Raw genomic sequence first — 24,713 nt, 5'->3', positions numbered from 1 at the left:
ATAGTGATGATGACTAGAATTATATTTTTCTAATTTTCTCTGTTTCTGTAAACCAGTAAAACCAGAGAAACTGATAATTTTGCATAGAGCTATATATATATATATATATATATATATATATATATATATATATATATATATATATATATATATATATATATTTGTATTTCAACTGAATTGTTTTAAATTATTATATGTTTCAAAAGCTATTGGTTTGTTCTCAACAGGAGTTGTCCGTCTGAAAGGGATATATATATATATATATATATATATATTATATATATATATATTATATATATAATATATATAATATATACATATGTGGTGTGTGTGGGTACACCATATCGTTTACCCTGTATATATATGTTAGCACCATATGTATATTCTTTGTCTATCTATCTATCTATATATATATTATCTATTAGACTGTTCGGGATGATTGTGATAAATCTAAACTGCAATACTATAGACTATAGTAATATTTGTAAAACAGGTTATACACATTCTGCAACGCGTCATTATGATTTTAAATTAGGGCACATCTATTTAACTTCACTCGCTATTGTTCGGTTTGAAAACCAAAGAGCTGCTTTTTATATATTGTTTTCAATTAAGTAGTAGCATTCAAGTTAGGGGTGGAAAAAAATGAAGTTTAAAATAAGTTTTAAGGCATATATTGAGATTTAAAAAAAAAAATAGAAACGGAAAACGAGTAAGTACCCTAAAGCTCGTTTAGAAAAGGGGCACACAGTTTTCAAGGACGTCATCACTGGGGGCGTACACCTCGATCACATAACAAGCGTCTACTACACTCTTGTCACGACAGAGAGCCTATGCTTTCTATAGGCTCACGATTTAGCTGACACATACATCCCCGCCCAGAGTCTGTTGTATTTGAGCAACTGCGCGGGAATTTAACAAAACTGACAGCTTTGTTTTAAGAAAAGAGCGTGACACAAGGTGAAAGTATAATATATATGTATATTTTTCTTTTTATGAACGCTTGCAGAGATAAAAAGGTGCATGCATCAATGTTTTGCACTGCATAGTCTGAATCCAAGAGCATATTGCATTTAGATTTCAACATTTTCTCGTTTAATAAATACACCATGCCTGCAACTTCAGAAATGAATGCATGCGCGCAGCCTTCTGAAGTTAATATCAAGGAGAAGAAAGAAGCTTATAAACCCGAGAAGAATTTCACAATGTTTTGTGATGAGCAAGGTTATCTGGATCAAGTTGAGTACATCATGCAACACGGATTCAGAAAAGGGGACCGGACCGGTACTGGGGTCGTCTCCGTGTTCGGTTCACAAGCAAGATACAGTCTGAGGGGTGAGAAGCTTCTAGTAAATTTAAAAAAGGCGGTCTAACTAGCGTTTTATATATATATATATATATATATATATATATATATATATATATATATATATATATATATAAAATGACTTCTGTGTAAACTATGCATTTTGTTTGTGAACTGCTGGTTTTTTTGGTTTGTTTTTTAAGCTTGCATTCTAAAATGAATTATTATTCAGTCTAGTGAGTAAGCAATGATCTAAAAATAAAATAAATAAAATAAAATAAAAAAGGGGTGGGATTTCTGATAACACAACTGTTACAGCCATGTTATCTGCCTTACAGTTTTGGTTTTAAATGGTCATTGTGAAATCTTGCATTTGGCGCTGATTTAGTAGTGGCGCACGGAAGTGTTTTATATTATTGTTATCATCATCAAACATGTCCGCCATGTAGCCTGCATCTTTAAGAGTAGATAGTTAGAATACCTTTGGTCAAATTCATTAATTGTAAAGTTTACGGACTAAACATAACGCATTAACTGACAGTACATTGATATCATTGCAGACCAGTTCCCACTGTTGACAACAAAGAAAGTGTTCTGGCGAGGCATATTGGAAGAGCTGTTATGGTTCATCAAGGTAAAGACGGTTCTGGCTCCTTAAACCTCTGGTGCAGTACAAAAAAATAACTGTAAAACCAGAAACAGCGGGGAAATCGAAATGTATGTACCTTCTCCAATAGTTCACAATTCCACTGTAATTGTGTTGTGTTTAAGTCTGCCAGGGTTGAGGGTTGGGTTCGTTTGTGGTTTAGTTAAATGTTATAACTTTGACAGTTCATTACAATTTTGCATATCTTGAGGACCTTTTATGCAGTTGTGTTAAACTTTAGCCCAAAAATTACCAAAGGAGACTTGTCGGTCTGTATCCCAAGCATTTCCTCTCAAACCCACAGGTGGCAAATACCTATTTCCTTTTGGCACGTACAAGATACAAATGCGTTAACAGTATTGCAACCACACTTTTATGATTCATGCTGCACTTTGTTTACAGCTTTAAAATGTTAATTTTCAAAAGCTATAAAAGGGTTTCAAGGATTAGGCATTGTTATAACTCATTAAGTCCTGTGATGTTAATCTAAATGTATAAACAATGTGTAGGCATAGGTGAACATTGCTATTTTTGTCTTTTGGTAAGGGTTCAACAAATGCCAAAGAACTGTCTGCAAAGGGTGTGAAAATCTGGGATGCTAACGGATCAAGGGAGTTTTTAGACAGAAGCGGCTTTACATCTAGAGAGGAAGGAGACCTTGGGCCTGTCTACGGCTTCCAGTGGCGACACTTTGGGGCAGAATACAAGGATATGAACTCGGGTGTGATTGCTTACCCTTTTTCCTTCACATTTTAAAAACACATACAGGAATCTTTGCAGTAAACTTACAGATGGTCACCTATGTTTTTCACAGTTCCCAAAATATTAAATGTAACGCATTCAATATGCATGTGGGATCCGAGAGACTAACCTGGTAATTGCACTGTTTTGTAGTGTGCCGGGCGAGTTGTCCATTCAACGAAGCGTAGGTTTGGTCCTCACCATTCCAAGTTTACTATTTTGGATGGAGATCCCATTGGAATGTGGAGCTGTACATTTTATAAACCTGAACAGCAGCATCTGCTTACCAGGCACCTGGTGCACTTTAGATCAGCACTCAAGCTTATTGGCTTGGTAGTGGGGATTGAACGTTGAGAACAAAATAATTGGACACTTTTTGTTTTGTTCTGTTTTTAAGTTAATAGTGTTAATAAAAACAAAGTGGGGAAAAAAAAAATGCTATTATTGCTGTTCCCATATGTATAGTATATCCTCCCAATATCATGTCAAACAATGTATATGTTACGCTAAAAGTCTGAACATTGGCAAGTCAAGATTTACTGGTAAATGTCTATTTGTGGTAAAGTGGTAAATGTCTGAAATATGGTAGCGCTTCGGACATGTACCTTTAAGTCTCAAGAATAACCAAGTGCCTTTACCAATAAGCTTTCAGTAAATGTCCGAAAAGCAATATATTTTTTCATAATTCCAGACCTTTTACCACTTGGTAAATGTTGACAGTTACCGGTAAAACTTGAAATGTTCCAGATTCTGACTTTTGAAGCAAAATATACATGACTCCTTGGTTGCGATAATATATATACACTTTTTTGTAATGTTTAGATTACACTCAACAAGGTGAGGATCAGCTGCAGAAAGTTATTGACACCATTAAAACCAACCCTGAAGATAGAAGGATTATCATGTGTGCTTGGAATCCCAAAGGTATTTTATTTATTATAAAAAGGACAGATGTTTTAAAAGCAGCCATAGTAAACCTGCTGACACTTTGGTCTGGCTGTGACAATTGTCATGTAAAATATTCTGTCAAACAATTTATATGAAATCTAATAACTGCCAATTGGAAAAAAAGTGTTGGAACACCACCCCCTGATGGTTTGTAGTGCCCATATTACCAGTTTTCTTACTAACAATCTTGGAATACTTGAATAGATAGTTGTCCGGTCTTTTGACTGTATGCAAATTATTTTATGAGCAAGTCACAGGATATTCCCTATTTTAAAATGATGCATGAACATTTTGTTTTACTTAAAAACCCTGCTTGCTTGCTTACTAAGTAAAGTGTCTTGGTGTCTGTAGGTAATCTTCCCATCTTTAAAAATAGGTAATAATAAAATGATACCAATTTACTACAAACACGGAATGACAGGGTCGGATAAATGAGATTCATTTTTACCCCCAAAATGGTTTTCTGTCAAAATTAAGACAAAATTCATGTGGTACCTTGTCAGCTACCATTGTTGAAAAACCTGTTTTGTGTGTTAAAAAAAGAATGAATATCCCAGCCATTCATTCTGCATCAGTAGTAAATAGAAAGCATATGGCACTGTGAATTTGTATGCCTGTTTTCATTGTATTAATATTTTTAGTTTTATTTATATTCAAGATCTACCTCAAATGGCTCTTCCTCCCTGCCATGCCTTGTGCCAGTTCTACGTGTGTAACGGTGAATTATCCTGTCAGCTCTACCAGCGATCAGGAGACATGGGACTGGGTGTCCCGTTCAACATTGCCAGCTATGCATTGCTCACGTATATGATTGCCCATATAACAGAGCTAAAGGTACTACAAAAGGACTTTTTTTTTTTTTTTTTTTTTTTAGTACACATTTTCTTTTATACTTAAGGCAACTTTTCAAGCACAAAACAAACATATTAGTTACAAGAGTTGTAAAGGATTTACTTTATATTTAAGAAAATGTACGACGGCAACGACTTCAATAAAACACAATTTGTAAAGGTCTATTAAATAGTTAGTAATTTTTGCTTGTGCTGAAGAAAAGGATTGTGCTTCAGTAGAAACCTCTCTAATGTATGTTGTGGCCTGCAAAACAAGAGGTGGTATGGTTTTATACACTACCCTTTGTCAACCAAAAACAAGTAGATTAGCCATACCTGCTCTACATATATTTGAACAATTGTTTGTTTTTTTGTTTTTTGTTTCAGCCTGGTGATTTTGTACACACATTGGGAGATGCGCATATTTATGTAAACCACATTGAGCCTTTAAAAATCCAGGTAAGAGTTGACAATTCTGAAACCAGAACTCCCAATTAATACGGAGTCAGTGAATTACAATTGTTTTCATATTAGTGGTGGGATGAACATGTATTTTTTTTTTTTTTTTTTTTTTTTTTTTTTTATGTTCGGATATTCGTCAGAAATATATTTGTTCGGATATTCGTTTGGAAATTTAGAAAAAGCTGTTTTAAATGAAACGTTATTTGAAGTGGAGAGATACTTAGTAGATTTGTTACGTACGACATTTAAACAAAATTTGAAAAACAACACATTTGCGTATACTTTTGACATTACGGCAGTACTTCAGATCCTTTCGTAACTTAATAAATACCAACCAATAAAGAAGTTTTAATGTATTAAGATTTTGTTCGCAATACGTGTTCAAGTGCCTTTATAGAATTTAAATAAACTCACCCTTGCGTTGTTCACATTACAGTCCAACAGAATTATTTAAAAATAAAAATCAGGTTAAAGTTCAGTTTTTTTTTTTTTTTTTTTTTTTTTTTTTTTTTTTTTTTTAAACAGTATTGCATCCATGACTTTTGCACTTAGACGGGCGCGCTTCTTTGTTACCAGCTGCTGAAACACTCTGACAGAGTCGATGTTGCCGTTATGCAGAACATTTCCCTTGCAAATTAGGACAGTGTTGGAAAACACAAGGCACGTTGTTTCCACCATAAGAGCGGATCATCTGTGACAGATTTTGGGTTCTTGCAAAAAAGTATCGTACTCAGATCGGTCATCCAAGGTGTCTGGTTCCTCATCTACGTCCTCAAATTGCTGTAGTCATGTTTTGTTTTCTGTTGGCCACGGTGGGTGTTTTCTGTGGTAATTGCATCAGTTTTGCTGACGGAAGCCAATGCCGATGTTGTCTCGCTTCCCAAATCCAAAACAGCACCTGAAACCCCAGGTAGAGCAGTATTTGCCAGCTCAGGGTTGCGTGCGCATAATCTGGACTCAATTTCTCTTTTGGTTTCCTTTTTTTTTTTTTTTTTTGGGACGTCAGAAAGAAACTTAAACATTTTAAATCGTGGCTCGAGAGCAACGGTTAGCACTTGCACAGAGCTTGGATTGACATCTGTTAAGGATTTTAATTCAGCAATGTAATTTCTCGCAGCAGACACCTAACATTTTATTACAGCAGCCTATTGAAATAAATCCTGCATTATGTTAACGCACGTTATGCGTTTGACGAGTACAAATATTTTATTTGTGTTCGAATACATGTTAAAAAAAATTAGTGTTCAAATATTTTTTCCCACCCCTAGTTCATATTGCTGTATACAATCTGAATGGCTACAGATCCTACAGAACTCATGTTTTATAAACCTCACTTCATTGTATTTATATGTTATAACTTGAATGGTTGTAAGTGGGTCTGTAAATCACTCTATGTGGGAGAAACATGCCTGTTTAAATCATTCAAATAAACTCAATATCTAGAAAAATTAAGTGCTGTATGGATTTTCAAAATCAAGGCAGGGATTAATGTATTTTTTGTACCTCTTATTACAGCTTCAGAGAGAACCCAGGCCTTTTCCTAAACTGAAAATCTTGCGCAAAGTGAACAGTATCGATGACTTCAAAGCTGAAGACTTTGAAATTATTGAATATAACCCCCACCCTGCTATTAAAATGCAGATGGCAGTGTAACAACTTTAGTACTTTAAATGATATGGATGCAGTAGCTTTTCAAGTTTGAATGATTTAATTTAGTTTATACATATTTTAATTTAATCTTGATTGTCATGGTAATAAATGTTTGTTTGGCACTTTTCTTTTTTTAATGTTTTATATACTAACATTAAACATTGCATAAAGACAAACTCACTGGCACAAAAAGAAAACACTTATGTACATTATTGTTATGTTAAGAATTTAATATTTTTTACCACTGCATTTCATAACCATGGTACACAAAGGGGCATATTTACTGTAAATGGTGGCAGCATTTTGCTACTTCTTCTTCTTAGATTAACAGAATAAATTATACAGAAGATGTTGAGACTGTCAGCCACAAGTTTAATAATCTGTGTGGTTAAGCTTTAACCTTGTGATTAGCAAAGTTCCTGCCAGACCTCTCCATCAGGAAATTGGTATCTCCTTACTGAATCCTCCTTCATTTCTGTGGAATAGCCTGGATCCTGAGTGGAGATGAAGACATTGTCATTGGTGTGAGCAACTGCTCCAGTCAATTAAACTGTTTGTTAAAAACAGCAGCCATTTGACTCACACAAGATGGGACATAAATCTAATCTTAGTTAATTAACATGTATCCCTGAACCTCTATAGCCTGGCCTTTGTTGTAATCAATATCCAAGAGGTTGGAAATCATTTCTCTAAAAGGGTATTGTTGTATATTGTGGTATTTGTGCTCTCCTCAAAAATTGACTCCACAGGAGCCATAATCAAGAAATGTATAATTAAATTCTGTCGAGGGGTACTAAAGACAGCATTCAGTATTTCAGCCAATCTGGAGTGTTCGTACTGTCAAAAGTGAGATGCACAGAACTTGGAATAACTTGCGAAAGTAAGTGCATGTTTTATAAAATAAGGCCAAACACAAATAAAAACCAAAATACAACTTGCAAAATCATATTCAGTTGGCTTGCAACATTTTTAAATGAATGTTATCAAGTAGAAAAGTTAGTATAAAAACGTTTCTACAAAAAGAAACCCATTCCAGCACCTCAAGCCCACTGTACAAATGCATTCAAATTCCTGTAGCTGCCTTTTTGTTCATACTTTGCAAAACATATTCTTTGGTAGAGGATTTGATGTATTGTAATTATACCAATACTGAACAAACTTGTTACATCTGCCAGCAGAGCGATCACATGACCTTAACACTACCATATCGTCAAAGCTCTCAGTACATCCCGCCTACAGGTAGACAATTTGTTCTAATTCGAGAATTTCTACTTTGATTGACAGTCCGCCAATACTGCCTTGCTACACTTTATTTTTCTACAGTTACAGCTGCCTTGGGGGCCTGCTTTTTGCTATTAATAGAAAAAAATACATAGAATGTCATTCTCATTGTTCCTGGGACTGCGTTGCAGCCACCTTTGGGCCGCGGACCACAGTTTGGGAACCCCTGCAGTAAGAGCGATAAAAAACAAAACAAAAAACAAGTGTTCTGGCTTTTCTTTTCCATACCACATCATGGATCATTATTGCTGTATTACCAGTTTGACAATTTTGGCAATAATCCTTACACTATCAGTGCACTAGAGCAGACATTTAGAAAGAGCTTTGAAACAGACTTAAGTTGAAAACATCAGGATGTTAATAATGAAAATAAAAATTACCGGTATGTTAGTTAAACAGTTGTAGCAACATGCGGGGACGTGCGATGCTATATTTAAGACTCTTTAAAAGAAAGGAATCAGCCCAATGACATTCTAATCCTGTCTGATTAAAAAAATAAATAAATAGTTGACTTTCTTGAAACAGAGGTGGAAAGCGACTACTAACTGAAAAGACACAGGCTAAAAATAAAAGCAGGTAAGTGAGAAAGAAAACAATACCTTTGGTGGCATGTAGGAAGCATTTTTAATTACCACTGGGTATGCAAAATGCTCGTGGAGATGGTCTACATATTCGCGCATCCTGAAAAAATTTTTAAAAAATAATGACAGGTAATCATTTATAGTATTGCAAAAAATATATATCTGTAATGCATATATACACTGAGTGTACAAAACATTAGGAACACCTGCTCTTTCCATGAAATAGACTGACGAGGTGAATCCAGGTGAAAGCTATGATCCCTTATTGATGTAACCTGTTAAATCCACTTCAAATTAGTGTAGATGATGCAGAGACAGGTTAAAGGATTTGTAAGCTTTGACACAACTGAGACATGGATTGCATATGTGTGCCATTCAGAGGATGAATGGGCAAGACAAAAAATTTAAGTGCCTTTGAATGGGGTATGGTAGTAGGTGCCAGGCGTGCGTGAGTGTCAAGAACTGCAATGCTGCTGGGTTTTTCACACTGAAGTTTCCCCTATGTATCAAGGATGGTCCATCACCCAAAGGGCATCCAGCCAACAGCAGGCCAGTAGTCGAAAACGGCTCATTGATGAAAGAGGCCAAAGGAGGCTGACACGAATTGTGTAGAGCAATAGATGGGCTACAGTTAGTCAAATGACAGTCCAGTACAACATTGGTGCCGAAAGACCCATAAAAGAATGCACAACTCGTCATACCTTAACACAAATGGGGTATGGTAGCCGACGACCTAACAGAGTTCCACTTCTTTCAGCAAAACATAAGAAACTGCGGTTGCAGTGGGCTAAGGAACGAAAACACTGGAGACTGGAGGATTGGAAAAACATTGCCTGGTCTGATGAATCCCGGCTTCTGCTGTTTCACGCTGATGGGAGGACAAGGGTATGGAGAAAACCACATGAGTACATGCATCCATCATGCTGCAAGTCAACATTGCAGGCTGGTGGTGTGATAGTGTGGGGTGTGTTTTCATGACACATTGGGCCCCTAGATAAAAGTGGAGCAACGTTTGAATGCCACAGGATATCTGAACATCATTGCCAATCAGGTGCATCCCTTCATGGCAGCAGAGTATCAAATCTGCTACATTTTTTCAGCAGGATAATGCCCCATGCCACAAGGCTAGGACTGTCCAGGAATGGTTCCACGAACATGACCGTGAATTCAGCTTACTGCAGTGGCCTGCCCAGTCACCAGATCTCAATCCAATTGAGCATCTGTGGGATGAGATGGAACGAGCTAATCGGAGTAGAGATCCACTACCAGCCAACTTGACATAACTGTTGACTGGAGTCAACATGGGCCAGCATCCCTGTGGAACGCTTTCGACACCTTGTAGAGTCCATGCCCTGATGAAATGAGGCTGTTCTGAGGGCAAAAGGGGTGCAACTCAATATTAGGAAGGTGTTCCTAATGTTTTGTACACTCAGTGTGTGTGTGTGTCATATATTATATATATATATATATATATATATATATATATACAGTGCATATAGAAAGTCTACCCCCACCCCTGAAAAAAGTGTGTTCACAGTCACGGAGTTGCATCAACCGTAAATTTACCCCTCCCCTTACCCACTATACACCATACTCCCTACATGTGTAAGGGATAAGAGTTCAAGGTCTGGTGACGTGATGAAACCCTTTTTGTCCAAAATTAACTCTTTTTAATATTAAAAATACAAACTGAAAGATCATAATTGGATAAGTCTCCACCCCCCTGAGTTAATACTTGGTGGAAGCACCTTTGGCAGCAATTACAGCTGTGAGTCTGTTGGGATAGGTCTCTACCAACTTTGCACACCTAGATTTGGCAATATTTGACCATTCTTCTTTACAAAACTGTTCAAGCTCTGTCAAGTTCCTTGGGGAGCGTTGATGGACAGCAATATTCAAGTCATGCCACAAATTTTCGATTGGATTTAGGTCGGGGTACTGGGCCACTCAAGGACATTTACCTTTTTGTTCCTTTTGGAGTAAGACCATTGGCAAGGTGACTTCCATCTTGAAGTCACGTCTTTTCGGTCAAAAGGTAGGTGTCTGAAGAGACCAACAAGGACAGTTTTTGCTTCTTTTGGGTCGCTGTCATTCTTGAAAGCGTGAACTTCCATCCCAGTTTAGACAGTTTCGGCTGCAGACGGTGGCCAGGATATATAAAAGAGAAATGGATTTACCTCCCACAGTCCTATACTTATCCCCATAACATGATGCTGCCACCACCATGCTTCACAGTAGGGATGGTATATTTGGGTGATGCGCTGTGTTGGGTTTGTGCCAAACATAACGCTTTGCATTTAGACCAAAAATTCCATTTTATTTCGTCAGACCACAAAACTTTTTGCCACATGTCTAACTATTTACAAGGGGGGTGTCACGTGCCTCAACCAAGTGTTATTTTTGAATGAGGATATCTTTATTATTTGCAAACGTAAATTTAAGGCCTGAAAGTTCGATATGTTGTCATATATATGCACATCTACAAAATATATCTATATATGATAAATATATATATATAGATAGATAGATATATAGATACTATCTATATAACTAAGTTTGTGTCCGCGTAGTGAAATATTGCATATATGTTGTATAGCTTGTTGCATATCGACCGAGAAACTCGATTATAAAGTGAGTTTCTGGTCGTTTGAAAGCTATACAATTACAAAACTACATATGTTATACATATCTTTCTATCTATGCCTGATCTTATCTATATAATATATAGATAATATATATTAGATATATTTCTATACATCTATACACACACACACACACACACACACACACACTACTGATTACAAATAGTAACATTAGAAAGAAGATACAAATTAATCTAAATCTATATTAAAACACAGTATATGAATAGTTAAAACAGGGGGCTATACTTTAAAATAAATAAATAAATAGATAATACATTGTACTGCAGACACCTACTGGCAATGTTAATCATCCTGTTTCTGAACCAGTAATGTGCAGAACTGCTCAAAAGTCACTTGACCAGTTCGAGGATATCCATAGTAAAAAAAAAAAAAAAAAAAAAAAAAAAAAGTATGCACAGTAAACAGTAGCATGGGGGGGGGGCTCAAGTGATCAATGTGACCACAAGAGCACCTACTCGGAACAACTTTACCATCCTCTCCCCCATTATCAACTGTTCTCCTGGCAGGATTCGTAGCACACTTTATTCCAAGCATATCGCTCACTTGAACTCTAGTTCCAGTTTATGGAAAACTACATAATATGGGATGTCTAAAGAAATTGTTAAGAATGTGCGTATTCCGTTACAGACCGGTTTTCAAGACTTCCAGATACAGCGATGTAGTCAAACAATATTAAGAGCTGCACTAGCTCACAGAGGCCAACTCCTCCGGCATGGGGACACACAGGCACTAGAAAAAAGAAAACATTTACAAGTGACATAAGCTGTAGTTACGAAGGCCCCACAGGTAATACTAGCCCTTTCTCGTGTTCTTACCTTGGAATTTGCAGGCCATCAGCAACACAGAGAGGTTTTCATTAACACTCCTTAGCCTGCAGCTATCAATCTGAACAAACTGTAGAGCTTTAGCCTGGAGCATCTGTTTAAACATCACCCTGTTGTGACACTGTAAATAAAATATTACATGGGTTAATAAAAATGAGTTCAATGCAAGTTCAAATCACACAGCAGAATAAATGTCTGTTAAGAAAAAGGCCACAAAATGCATTTAATGCATAGCAAGAAAATGTTGTTTCAACAGTTTCATTTTCCTCTGGTTCTCCAATCTAAAAAAAAAGATGTCTCAATATGGTAAGCATGCATCCCAAAACTGTATTTTGTTAAACTGAAGGCAAATTTAGTTGCTTTCGTTCACTTTGTGTAAAATAAATTAGTTTATTATTGAACAGAGAAGATTAGTTCAGATATTGTGGATCCTACCAAAGTTTTCATACACTGTGTTGTATGTGCTCTGTGTGCTCCCATATAGCTGGATTTAGCAAAGCTGAATCTCAAAACAATAAGGGTGTGAATATAGTAACTGTTACAGCTGTGTATAAAGGTATTTAAAACAGGATTCATTCATTAGACTTTTCACATATCCGCCCTTAGTCTGGTCCCATCACAGTCAGATACGTGATGGATTACTGCAGGAACTGAATAAAAGCATGGACATTTGCATCACTCCATTTCACTGTCTAAAGCATTTACTAAAAACTAAAACGCGCTCACTTGCTCTCCAGTTGCAACTCCAATTCCCAAGGGAGACAATGCCTAAAAAAAGACAAAGGTTATTCTAACTTCTAGTTTATATTTTAATGAACAAGGAACGTATGACACAATGGAAACTACTAAGTTGATGTACAGTAGTATTAAAAATCAACTTCACCCCCTGGATTGCATCCCCCACTGTGTTTATCCATGAACAGCAATCTGGGGTGATTCCCCAGTGCTGTAAAAGGCTCCAATAAAATGCAGTTGTGGCTTATCCTGTTGGGTATAGGTTGATAAAAAAAGTTACCTTTTTATATTTCTAACAATACAACAGACACTGACAAGGACTTCTTATTGCATTTTCCAGTCCCGATTCCTAAAGAGGTGATAACTGTCACTATTATCCCCCTCGTCTCATACCCTGGCTATGGTTGCATGGCCGAGAATATCATCAGGCGAGGTTGGTTCCTCTATCCATACAGGTTTAAACTCAGCTAACTTGAAAACCCATTCAATGGCTTCTTGAACATCCCATCGCTGATTGGCATCAATCTACTTCATTGGGAATAAACAAAACAAAAGAAAAAACCTCAAAACTCAATCACTGGTTAAGAAATTAACATAATTGCAATAATAGTTCTGAAGTCCAAGGAAGATTTATTATCAAAAGCGATTTGTGAAAGAACTTGAATCACACATTTTTGAAACTTAGAACAATGAATAGTATAAATGCTGATATCGCTATTACTGCTAACTTAAAGCTATGTCACATGGGCAGAAGTTATTATAAGTGCTTCAGTTATTTACAAAAGGCCAAATAAGAAGCTTGCAATGACTACAAAATGACAGCAGATGGTGTAGTTTTCTATATAAGCTCTGCAGTCTCTCTTCCCTCTTTATTAAACTGAGAAGGAAGCTCTGTAGCTTTACTCCAGAAGAAAAAAGATGTTTGCCAGTAACTATTACAAAGAAAGCGTTTATAGTAGGATAGTATGGTTTACAGCAATCAGAAATTCCTCCTCACCGGGGTATTGTCTTTTCCTATCATTTCTCTGATCAGTTTACATCTGTGGATATCGTTGTGTAGGTCGGCACCAACCTTTACTTTAAAACTTCCAAAGAAAAAACAAAAACAGAATTCTTAGCAAACTGAACCCAGTTAACACTCCTAACTCAACATTTAGGTCTATCGAATAGGTCTCTCTCTATGAGACATGGTATTAGTCTGTAGGGGAGTTAGATTCCATTTAATTTTCTAAACATTTAAACCTTAAGATGAAACACACTTAAACTTTAAAATAATATGAAGCACTCTAAAACAGTTTCAATGAAACAGCTACTACTTGAGAAATTATGGCTATAACTACATATAAGTTACTTATAAATTTTTAGTACAGGACACTGAATCACTGTACAAAGGTTGGAAAAAGAAAACTGTAGATGTATAACTCACCTTGTCCAGCCATCCTCCAGTGCCTTTGTACAGAGCTACAAGAAAAAGCAAACATACACTGTAGATATGATAAAAATGGAAATAAAAACCTACTTAAAATAAAACTGAAGCTCATTATAAAATACCTTTAACACACAGCAAGTCACAAACATAGGTTTGAAATGTTATTTACTAAATTAATCTTTCAACCTTTTTCAGTTGTTCATCTGGGTAACCAAGCCAAGCACAAGAAGTAGTGTAAGCAGGATAACCACGTGTCAGAATGTGTTCCTCTGAAAGTATAATGTTCAGTTATCTTAGACATTCTTCTTCTTCTTCTTCTTCTTTTCTTCTTCTTCTTCTTCTTCTTCTTCTTCTTCTTCTTCTTCTTCTTCTTCTTCTTCTTCTTCTTCTTATTAATAATAACTATATCTCCTTCCTATATTGACTGGGGTGTTGCATTGCATTGTATCCCCCCCCCCCCCCCCCCCCCAAACCCTCTTAAACTTTGTCTGTCCCATGGGTCATTATATATCTATTGCAGCTGGCTTTTTAATTTCCAAATATACATACCCCTTGATTTCTTCCCTGCTTGACCTTTCTGGAGGATATCTGTAGAAATAGAATAAGAACACCAAAAAAGCCAATAAAACTAGAACAAAGGTTAAGAATTATATGGTAGACTAAATTTAAAATGTACTACGCGAGTGCATCAGTGGAGGACTGTTTCATTAAAAATGTGTTTTATATGCCAATAGTGTTTTATACTTGATTGCAACCAGATATGTTGAGCATATTTAATTGATCTTAGAAGGCTCAAATGGGAAATCCCCTTTAAAGAAGTATGTCAGTGACATATGTCCCATATACCCCCAGATTCTCATGTATATTTTAATGTTATAAACAGTTTCAGAATCCAACAGTTATGTTATATCAAACTGCATGGTTTGTAAATATGAAGTAAATAGGAAAAGTGAAAAAGGATTCATTGCTACTGGACAGCCCCTTTAATGGAATTGCACTGTGAGAATCATAGAATACAACCTGTGAAGACTATGGTTGAATGCTTGTGGTCTGTATTATTGATATGGCCTGAGGTTCAAGCAAGGTGACATTTGAAGAGTTAATGTGCACTGGACAATAACTGTCACAGTGCACTATATATACAGAGGAAATTTAAAAGTCGCATGACCATAACATGGCAGCCATTTTAGGTCAGAGGACAATTTCATGATCCTCATCACACTTAGCATGCAGGCTTCGCATCGACAAGCGAACTTACCCTAGGGAATCACAGAACACCACTGTGTACGGAGTATGAAGCTAGTATCTGAAATAGTTAGGCATTTATCATCCAAAAAAAAAAAAAAAAAAAAAAAAAAAGACACATTCCCAATATGGCAACCATCAGCAGGGTTAGAAACTCACACTACCCTGCACACAGTCCTGGGTTTCAGAACTACCATAAATTAAGTCTATTAATTAAATGATTCAGTAGCCAGGAATTGGAGCAACACATATTGCTCCTTCCATTATCGCTGCACAAACAGCTCCTAAGTCAGCCTACAGACTCAGGCGAGACTTATCCAAGTGTGATCAGTTCAGAGCTGATTTAAAAGGGGCCCGATTGTTCAAAGTCATGGCACCTGTTCATTTCAATAAAATTAAACAAGAGTCATTCTGAAACCCAGGACTACTAGACGTTTCTAACCCTGCATCCGAGTAGGGAGCAGCTGCAGAATTGCAAACGCATACAAGATATGGCAGTGGATTCTTACAAAGTGTGTCAATAAATCACCTCTTGGGGAAAATACCAGTGTTAAAGGGTGGCATATTTCAACATACCAAAGAACTTCCTTATGAAGTTAACACTATGGGACAAGCAGTTCTCAAAATGTATGTAAAATGTGTACAGACAGGCAGACAACCATGTATACCCAGATTGTGCTCCCAGAGTGGCTCACCTGGTAAAAGCACAGACAGGTGACATGTATTGTGAATCATAACGTCAGAAAAATAACAAAAATAAATAAATAATTACCCAAAGCATCTTCCTCTGTCAGCACATCAGTGATGTATCTGAAGTCTATGCAGGATACAAGCTTTTTGGGGTCCTAGGACAGAACATTATACAAATTCCACAGTTTGCAAGCTATACCTGTGTCTTTTGTCCATCATGGAATGTAAAGTGAAGTTGCCGTAGAGAAAAGAAAGCGATTATTTTTAAAGCAAAAAAGCCAAGCATGGATTGGTGTAGGCTATGTCTCAAAACAAAAAAAACAAAACAAAAAAAACCCATTTTGCCTTGGGCTTTCATTGTCATTCTCCCAGCACTGTATTGCAAATACAATTACTCATGAGCTTAGATGTACGTATCAGTAACATCACAGCAGATCCCACTGTTAAGTTAAGAAGGCTTCTATCAAAGCAGTAGAAGAGGCATGTATGAAGCAATTAACTCACCATATCTACTAGCAACTTCCATAGTGGCTAATAAAAAGGAAAGAAGCATTAGAACCATAGTTTGTAAGTTGAATTAAGCAGAACTCCAATCTGGTAAAATCTTGAATCCTGGAATTTCCTAACCTACACAACTAAATGGCTGTCATTTTAATACACTGTATTTTTCTTGATATTTATGTTTCATTTTCAAAAAGGTCTGTATTTGTATAGTGTTACTGTGTGAGGTTTAATTGAAAAGCTTTTACATTTTGGCTAATGATTTCACAAAACTGAAGAAACTATTGCTAGAAACGTTTGTCAAATGTATTTTTGCCAGCTACGACTACTTCTGTCAGACAAATATGAAATATTGTCTTTTACCTTGCCTTCGGATTTAGCCCACAGATCCCAGACTGCATTGAGAATGGCTGCTGTGGCTAGCTGTATGATGCCTTTCTCTGGACCAATCTGTTACAGAACATTTGCAGTTCAGTAATCTGTAATCATACAGTGCATTTAGTTACACGCAGATGCTCCTGGTGTGACAAGTTGATTTTAGCTGTGGGAAATGTGCTGCAGTAACATTCAGCTGCATTTTAAAATTGGACATCTGATCATTCTGCTTCGTTGGCATTTAATACCGACAGAAACATTTATATTCTTAAACAGACTTTAAAAGGAAGTCTTTTGACCCACAGGGGGTGTTACATTTTCCTTTGCGCTCCAGCAGGTTTGGATTGGAAAATCACATGACTCAGAGTGGTCACAATATACAAGTGGTTCTTCTGTAAAGGTGGTCCTTAACAGAGGTTTGAAATGTATTTCCTGGATCACAAAGTCATTACCCATCTCATTTGCCCATCACTTGTGAGTAGCCTGTAAAACCCACGGAAGTCGTTCACAATCTCTGTCAGATGCTTCCCAACAACATGCGTCGAGAGGGCCTTCACAGCACACACGACTGAGTAAAGGGTCACATAGAAGAGTTATCAAAGAAGGACAGTATGTTGTTTCGTGTCAATTTCTATATTAACTGACAGCCGAACTGCACTACTTCAATTTGGAGACAATCAGCAGATCACCTACTATTAGAACTAGCTCACTACTATAACAGTCCCTTTGGTGATCGGAATTGAACAAACTCTGGAATTGGAACTGGTAAAGTGGAATAGGTTGCTATGACAACAACATCAGTATCTGCCACGAATGTAAATACAGTAAAAAACAGTTGCACAGGACGAATGGTTAATTGAAACTGTAACATATTTACACATTTATATATTTGAAAACTAAAGTTACACTAAAACGCAAAAAAAGAGAGGCTGTTTTGGATCAGAAAAGTCATCATAAATAAGCTTGTTTTCAATTTATAAAAAATGAAATATTTACAGCATTTAATATGTAGAAAATATTACACTATAGTTAAAATGCACTGCACTGTCACTGCTGCATTAACAGTAAAGCTAAGATCTTTAACATACATAGTTTTGACAACATTATTTAACACTTGTATAGTTTATAAATGTTTAAATCCTAAATCCTGATAAGACTGATAACAAGCCAGTTTTCATACTGTAATCTTCTTATGCTTTAACTTTTCTGCATCAAATGGGAAAATAACTCAACAGAAAGAAATATATTCATCCATATATAATTATATTTAGAGTTTTAAAAGCCTGTGAATATATACACAGCACTGTATGTGCAAATTCAAAAAAGATCACCCTTCCAGAATGAGACAATACGTTTGGTGCATTACACTTTTATTATAAACATGTTGAGCAACTTACCAATTTCTGTGCCTTTCCCCAAAGTAAAAGTCAGTCCATAACCCTTTAAGTCATCACTTGCGTCAGTTTCAATCACAACATAAGCAGAATAGTCTGGATCTGTGTGCTTTAAATTCAGCAGGATTAGCACACACTTGCTTACATATTGGGCTTGGGCACACAGCAAATAGGGCTTTTAAAGCTGCACTGCGCTATAAATCATGTTCAGTTTCTTTTTTATATACGATTCCCGGATTACTATTTCTCCTACATTTTTACTGTAGGGAATGTGCCCTGCCCTTCTGTAAACTGTACTTCATTATAAATCAGACGCTGTACACAAAGCTGTATCATTTAACTTGAGTAGAATGTAACCAGCTACATGTTGTATTACAACACACATGACGTTTGACTGCAAAAATGTGTGACCAGATGAAGGAACAAGCAACTCTGCAGGCTCAGTGTATGTTGGTACAGTATATCATCAGGAGCTATTCATCTTAAAAGCATAACAGATATCACTGTAATTTACTTTTAGATTATGTTTATGCAACTTTTTGTAAACTTCGTATCATCACCAAATCTGAGTTCTGAGTCAAAAAATTAAATATATATATATATATAAAATATATATATATATATATATATATATATATATATATATATATATATATATATATATTGCAAGTTTTTAACACTCTGCAAAATAGAACACTTACCATAGCATCCGACCCGTGATGCTCCAAAGATGTAGAAAATCTAACATCGCTGACCGATAATTTAATAATTTTACCTAACAACATGATTTATATTCTTTAAATAAAACGGATTGCAACGGCCTATTCCCCCAGACACAGTGCACTTTCCCCTTCATGGTGAGAAAATACGATTCCTCCCCTTCAACTGCGATTGGTTCAACTGAACGACCTGCGTGAATGTAATCAGGTGCTATCATATGACTTTAAGTTGTCGCGTATTTAAAGCAACAGTAGTCATTTGAGTCGTTACCATAGTGATACATTGAAAGCAGTTGGTATCTTTTTATTAACCAATTTATTCAACCAATTTACCAATTCATGTTCCTTTCTAAAACTCTGTTCATGACCCTAAGCGATTATTTGTGTCAATTTTGGATTGCAAGGGGTGGGAGATGGGGGATTTCACTGGCTCAGCTTTTAGTATCTCCGGCATGGAAAATAGATTTTATCCATACAGTGTATTTCTGCTAGAAAATGTAATTTATACAAACGATATTCATGTATGTGTATGTAAAACAAGGATGGAGTCATTATTTCGCTGTAGTCATTATTATAATAATCTTAATTTTTATATAGTGCCTTTCATAGTGGACCACCATCACAAAGCGCTTTACAAGATATGCATCAGTTGCAGAGTCACTTAAAACAACGTCTCACCTGAAAGACAGAGCACAAGGAGGTTATGTAACTTGCTCAGGGTCACACAAGGCTGAGCTGGGATTTGAACCTATAATTATTAGCCTCTTCTTCTTCTTCTTCTTCTTCTTCTTCTTTAGCTATGTATTGTATTATTATATATTATTATTATTATTATTATATTATTATTATTATTATTATTATTATTATTATTATTTTTTGTTTCTGTGTGTGATTTATTTATTCTAGTTTTGAAAAAAAAAATGTTACTGTCAAAGTTCTGCTAAGTTGTAAGCTGCTTCTTTTTAAATAATAAAATCACTCAACATCTTGTGTGGCATTTCTTTATTTTTGTGAACTCTACACTAAATATGCTTTTATCACAGACAGGGTAATACTGTTTCCAATCTCGGTTTTTGGAGAACTGGTCTGTGTTTGCTATTTAGGAGGTTATTTTTCGTAAAATACCATGCATCATAAAACCTTGTGTATCTCTGCAACTGTACAAGATATTTAATTTCTGATTTCTGATATAAAATCTTTAGAAAATTGGGCAGCTCCTATAGATCTAAGCTTTCTATGTAACTTGGAAAAAGGTCGAAATTGGCAGTTTGTAAAAATATTATTTATTATTATACATTTTTAATATTTTATGGGAGGCGTGGCTTATATGAAAAACAAATATATAATACATTCTACATCATATACACAATATATTGGGTTTTAATTTCTGATTTAAGGTTGCCAAACTACAAGCGCTAAAACACAAGTAGTCAGATTCATGCCCATATATGGTCATTCTGCATAGGCAGCAAAGGGTTAAAACCACTGGTTAAAACCCAGGTCACACCCTTATTCAATTCAATGTCAATTCAGAGGTGCTTTATTGGCATGACTAACATCGGCAGTATTGCCAAAGCATTTACAAAGTACAATGACAAAAATAGTAATAACAATAACAATGATAATTATAATAATAAAAGTAAAATAAAAATACAACACTGTGTGTCCCTCAGGCTGTGACAGGCAGCTACATACTGGGCAGACAGTGGGGCTGTGTGTCCCACTCCCAGTACGACTGCCAGTTTTACTGGGTTTGTCATGTGTTGGAAATGTGGGAGAGGAGTAGTTATTTTTTTTTTAAAGAATATGTTCCTTTGTTTGGGCATATTTATGAACCTCACCTGTCTCACAGTGACCACAGAGCCTGTTCTCTCTGGGTAGCCAAGTCTGCCTGCGTCGGCCTCTGTCTTGTATCTTTGACAGTGAAGAGATACTCTGCGAGGGTAAAGTTTCTTTTTAGGGCCTGATAGCAATCAAATTTATTTGGGGTTTTTGTTTCTTTGTCCCAATGTTCCAAATATGAGTTTTTAAAATTTGTTTTACAGTTTGGTTGACTGCTTCAGCAGTGCTTGTTGGCAGTGCTTTAGCAGTGCTGTCCTGAAGCTGGTTAGTGTTAGTGTGGGTTATTGTTGAGCTTCAGGATCAGCTGACTCTTTTCTGGGTTGAGCTATTGGATTTGCAGGGCCTTGTACGAGAGGGAGTCTGGCTAATTTCTGCTTAGATGCATGCAGAATTTTAGTGCTCTTTTATGTATGTTGGTGAGCAGTGGGTAGTGAGTGGCCCAATTCAGCCCTGCATGCATGGTTTGATGTTTTCTGCTGTACCTGTAATATGTTTTTGCAAAATTCAGCATGCACGGTTTCTATTGGATGTTTATCACATTTTATATAATCTTGTTGACTGACTGGACCCCACACCTCACTTCCATCTAGTGCAATGGGCTGGATAACACTCAAATATTTTTATCCAGATTTGAACAGGTATGTTTATTTTGCACAGCTATCTTTTGATGGTTTAAAAAACTCAGCAGGCTTTTTCTTTTAATGCATTCACTGCCAGGTTAAAGCTCCCTGACACACTAATAATTAGGCCTAGGCAATTATAATGTATGGTGTGTTCTAGGGTTGTGTGGCCTAGAGTGAAATGGTGCCTGCTTCCATGAGCTCTGGCCTTTTTTTTTTGGAAAACCATAACTCTGGTCTTGTCCAGGTTTACTGTCAAGGCCCCGATCTGACAGTACTGCTCTAGTGGTGACAGACTCTGCTGTAGCCCCTGCTCTGTGAGGGACAGCAAGAGTAAGTCATCTGCTTAGAGCAGGAATTTAATTTCTTTGTTGTGTAAAGTGAGGCCAGGGACTGCAGACTGTTCCAACATCGTTGCTAACTCGTTGATATACAGTAGATGTTGAACAGTGTTGGACACAAACTGCAGCCCTGCTTCACTCCACATTCCTGTGTGAAAAATTCTGTTCTTTTGTTGCCAATTTTTATTCCGCACTTGTTTTCTGAATATATCAACTTTATTATGTCGTAAATTTTCCCCCCTACACCACTTTGGAGAATTGTATAATGTAGACCTTCATGCCAAATAGAATCGAATGTTTTTTAAAGTCAGTGAAACATGCAAATATTTTCCCTTTATTTTTTTGGTGGACATGTTTGTCTGTTAAGGTGTGTAAGGTGCAAATATGATCAGAAGTGCAGTGTTTTGGAAGGAAGCCAATCTGAATCTTAGTCAAGACACTTTGTTTGTTATGGAAGGTCAGTATCTGTGCGATAATGATACTGCAGAATACCTTCCCCAGATTACTGCTCCTGGTCATGACACCAAGTAAACTGTCCTTGGCTAAGATCCACCTTACATCCTGTCAAAATGTGTCTTAATGTAGCTGGCGATGAACACAAAGGACACCACAGATCCTCTCCTAACAATAGATTAAGGTTCTGTGGTTATGGTAGAAGATTATATATTGACCTGATGAGGAAATCGATCCTGCTCTGTTCCATTGTCCGTAGATCTCGCCAGCCGATCTTGTGTTGTTCCACACTCTCCCATCTCATGCATTCTCCCTGCTTGGCCTGGGAAACTGCCTTTACGCACCTCATCCTCTTCTCCTGCTTTTGTACCTCGTTTACTGCCAGCTTTCTGCGTTGAGCTGGGGCTGTTTGTGCCATGTAGGAGGGGCGAAACTGAAACCAACGCATCCTCTTCCATGCTGTACTTGCCCCATGAGATCACTGATACGAAGGGCAGCCTTTGTATTTTCCACAGCTTCCTTTGCAGCCCACTTTCTTCTAGTTTTCAACACAGGTGCTGCCTCCCTAACACATTCGTCGTGTGACTCTACCAATATAATTTCCAATTGAAACTTTGGTGCACTTAAACTCCTCAGTTAGAGCTAAGACTGGCAGCTGCAGTATCCCTTTACCATACAGTCCTACTCTGCTTCAGCAGAGTGGAACTCATAACCATTTCTTGAGGTATGAACTGATTAACACTTCCAGCATCTCTACTGTTGTCAAGAAAACCTCATACACAGTGAGTGGCCACAGAAGTCTTGGCAGTAGACCAAACCGAAAGCACCAGAGTTTATGTTTGCCCTGTAAACTGGTGCTGTCTATGCTCTTCAACCCTTGTACTACTTGTTGTCTCACTTCTTCCACACAAACTGTGTCCTTTAGGTCCCCATCATACCATCACCCAAGGCTTTTCACAGGCTTCTCAGACACTATTGGTATTGCCTCACTGTTAATGTAGAACCTCTTATCCACTAATTTACCTTTAATTATAGAGATGTTCCTTGACTTAGTGGGCTTGAATTGCATTTGTGCCCATTTGATTTTATTGATTAGTTTGCCCAATAACCGATTAATGCTGGCTACTGTTGTAGTCATGATTGTCATGTCATCCATGTATGCTGTAATTGTTGGCAGTCGCATTCCAGAAGCCAAGCGTTCTCCTCCCACTGCTTATTTTTCTGCCCTAATAATTACTTCCATTGCCATGGTAAAAACCAGTGGAGAAATGGTGCATCCCACCATTATTCATGTAGTGGTGAATTCTTAAGTTGAAAAACTAAATTGCAAATCTCCCAAGTAGGATTTCACCAAATTTGTCCTCGGTACACTGAAAAAATTAAATGCTGCCCAAAGCTCATGTGGTACTGAGCTGTATGCATTAGAATGTCACACGGCGCTCCTTCCTCTTCTTTTTAGCTATTTGAATTTGTTGCCTGGTCACACTGATGTGCTCTAAGCATCCTGGGAAACCTGGAATACCGGCTTTCTGTACTGAAGTGTCAATGAAGCAGTTCTTCAATATGTAAGCTGACAATCTCTGAGCAACAAGGCTGAAGAAAATCCATGTTTAACAGAGAAATAGGGTGAAACTGACCTAAAACTAGCAGAATCTTTTTCTTTGGGTATAAAGTCCCCATCTGCTTGGCGCCATGCTCTTGGTACAACTTGTTTTTCTCATGCTATTTTCATCAGTTTCCATAAGATTTGTAGAACACCAGGGGCACTCTTGTACACTCTGTACAGAACTCCATTAGGCTCTGGAGATGATGACGCTCTTGCCTTTTTCACAGCTTGCCTTACTTCTTTCCACTTAGGTGCACAGTCCTCCATTTGATATTCTGGTGGATTGATAGGTAGGATGTCTGAAGGAATCAACATAGGCTCCTGCCTTTTTTAATGTGTGTGTTTCCTTGAGATATCACTCCACCTCAGACTTATTTGCTTTTAGTGTGCCATTTTCTCCCTGGTGAATAACTTCTTTGTAAATTTAAATAGGTCTTTATAAAAGTTAGTTCTTGCACGCTTCTTATTTTGCAGCATTTCTGTAGGCGCTCAGCTCTGCGCAGTGTTGCAAGCTTATCTTTTATGTCAATGTGTAATACATTGAGTGCCTCCATCTGACTTTGTCCTGCTGTCCTCCATTTCCTCAACTGCTTCCATTGTCTAAGCGTTCAATCTCCTGCTGCCATCTAGATTTTACAGGAATAGTTTTCACTTTCTCCTTTCTTTTTGCAACACCAAAACGCTCAATTTCATATGTGTATATGGTATCCCCAAATTTATCCAGCTTCTTTTTGACTGTTCAACCTTTCCAAAGCAAAACAGAGATCCATGTTTACTGTGTCCCACGCTGTTTTCTCAGAAGCTCTTGGCCATTTAACTCCAGGCTCGTGC

General features: G+C 36.9%; 2 protein-coding genes across 2 annotated transcripts; one reads left to right on the top strand and one right to left on the bottom strand.

Moving 5' to 3' along the window:
* The first annotated feature begins 899 nt into the window (after nt 1–899).
* LOC121314497 (thymidylate synthase-like) lies at nt 900–6,700 on the top strand. The gene is made up of 7 exons (XM_041247857.1): nt 900–1,335; nt 1,867–1,940; nt 2,499–2,673; nt 3,516–3,617; nt 4,300–4,475; nt 4,859–4,930; nt 6,449–6,700. Exons 1-7 carry the CDS (start codon nt 1,110–1,112, stop codon nt 6,584–6,586), a joined length of 963 nt encoding a protein of 320 aa, XP_041103791.1. The 5' UTR covers nt 900–1,109; the 3' UTR covers nt 6,587–6,700.
* A 98-nt stretch (nt 6,701–6,798) lies between these two features.
* Nucleotides 6,799–19,175, bottom strand: enosf1 (enolase superfamily member 1). The gene is given in 15 exon segments (XM_041247858.1): nt 6,799–7,077; nt 8,464–8,545; nt 11,738–11,837; nt 11,924–12,053; nt 13,061–13,195; nt 13,665–13,752; nt 14,094–14,128; nt 14,283–14,365; nt 14,646–14,684; nt 16,114–16,186; nt 16,536–16,562; nt 16,896–16,982; nt 17,360–17,475; nt 18,305–18,410; nt 19,003–19,175. Coding segments are annotated over 15 exon segments (1,272 nt in total). The 5' UTR covers nt 19,087–19,175; the 3' UTR covers nt 6,799–6,990.
* Between the last annotated feature and the right edge of the window lie 5,538 nt (nt 19,176–24,713).

This window comes from Polyodon spathula, chromosome 4 (assembly GCF_017654505.1).
Source record: "Polyodon spathula isolate WHYD16114869_AA chromosome 4, ASM1765450v1, whole genome shotgun sequence".
Taxonomy (NCBI): Eukaryota; Metazoa; Chordata; class Actinopteri; order Acipenseriformes; family Polyodontidae; genus Polyodon; species Polyodon spathula.
Note: the sequence above shows the minus strand (reverse complement) of the source record. Positions and strands in the feature narration are given on the sequence as shown.

Bases quoted from the DNA above. Each gene is read 5' to 3' on its own strand.
- LOC121314497 (XM_041247857.1), top strand. From the start codon at position 1,110: ATGCCTGCAACTTCAGAAATGAATGCATGCGCGCAGCCTTCTGAAGTT. The intron at 4,476-4,858 runs GTACTACAAAAG...TTTTTGTTTCAG, and splicing joins CCCATATAACAGAGCTAAAG to CCTGGTGATTTTGTACACAC. The intron at 4,931-6,448 runs GTAAGAGTTGAC...CTCTTATTACAG, and splicing joins TTGAGCCTTTAAAAATCCAG to CTTCAGAGAGAACCCAGGCC.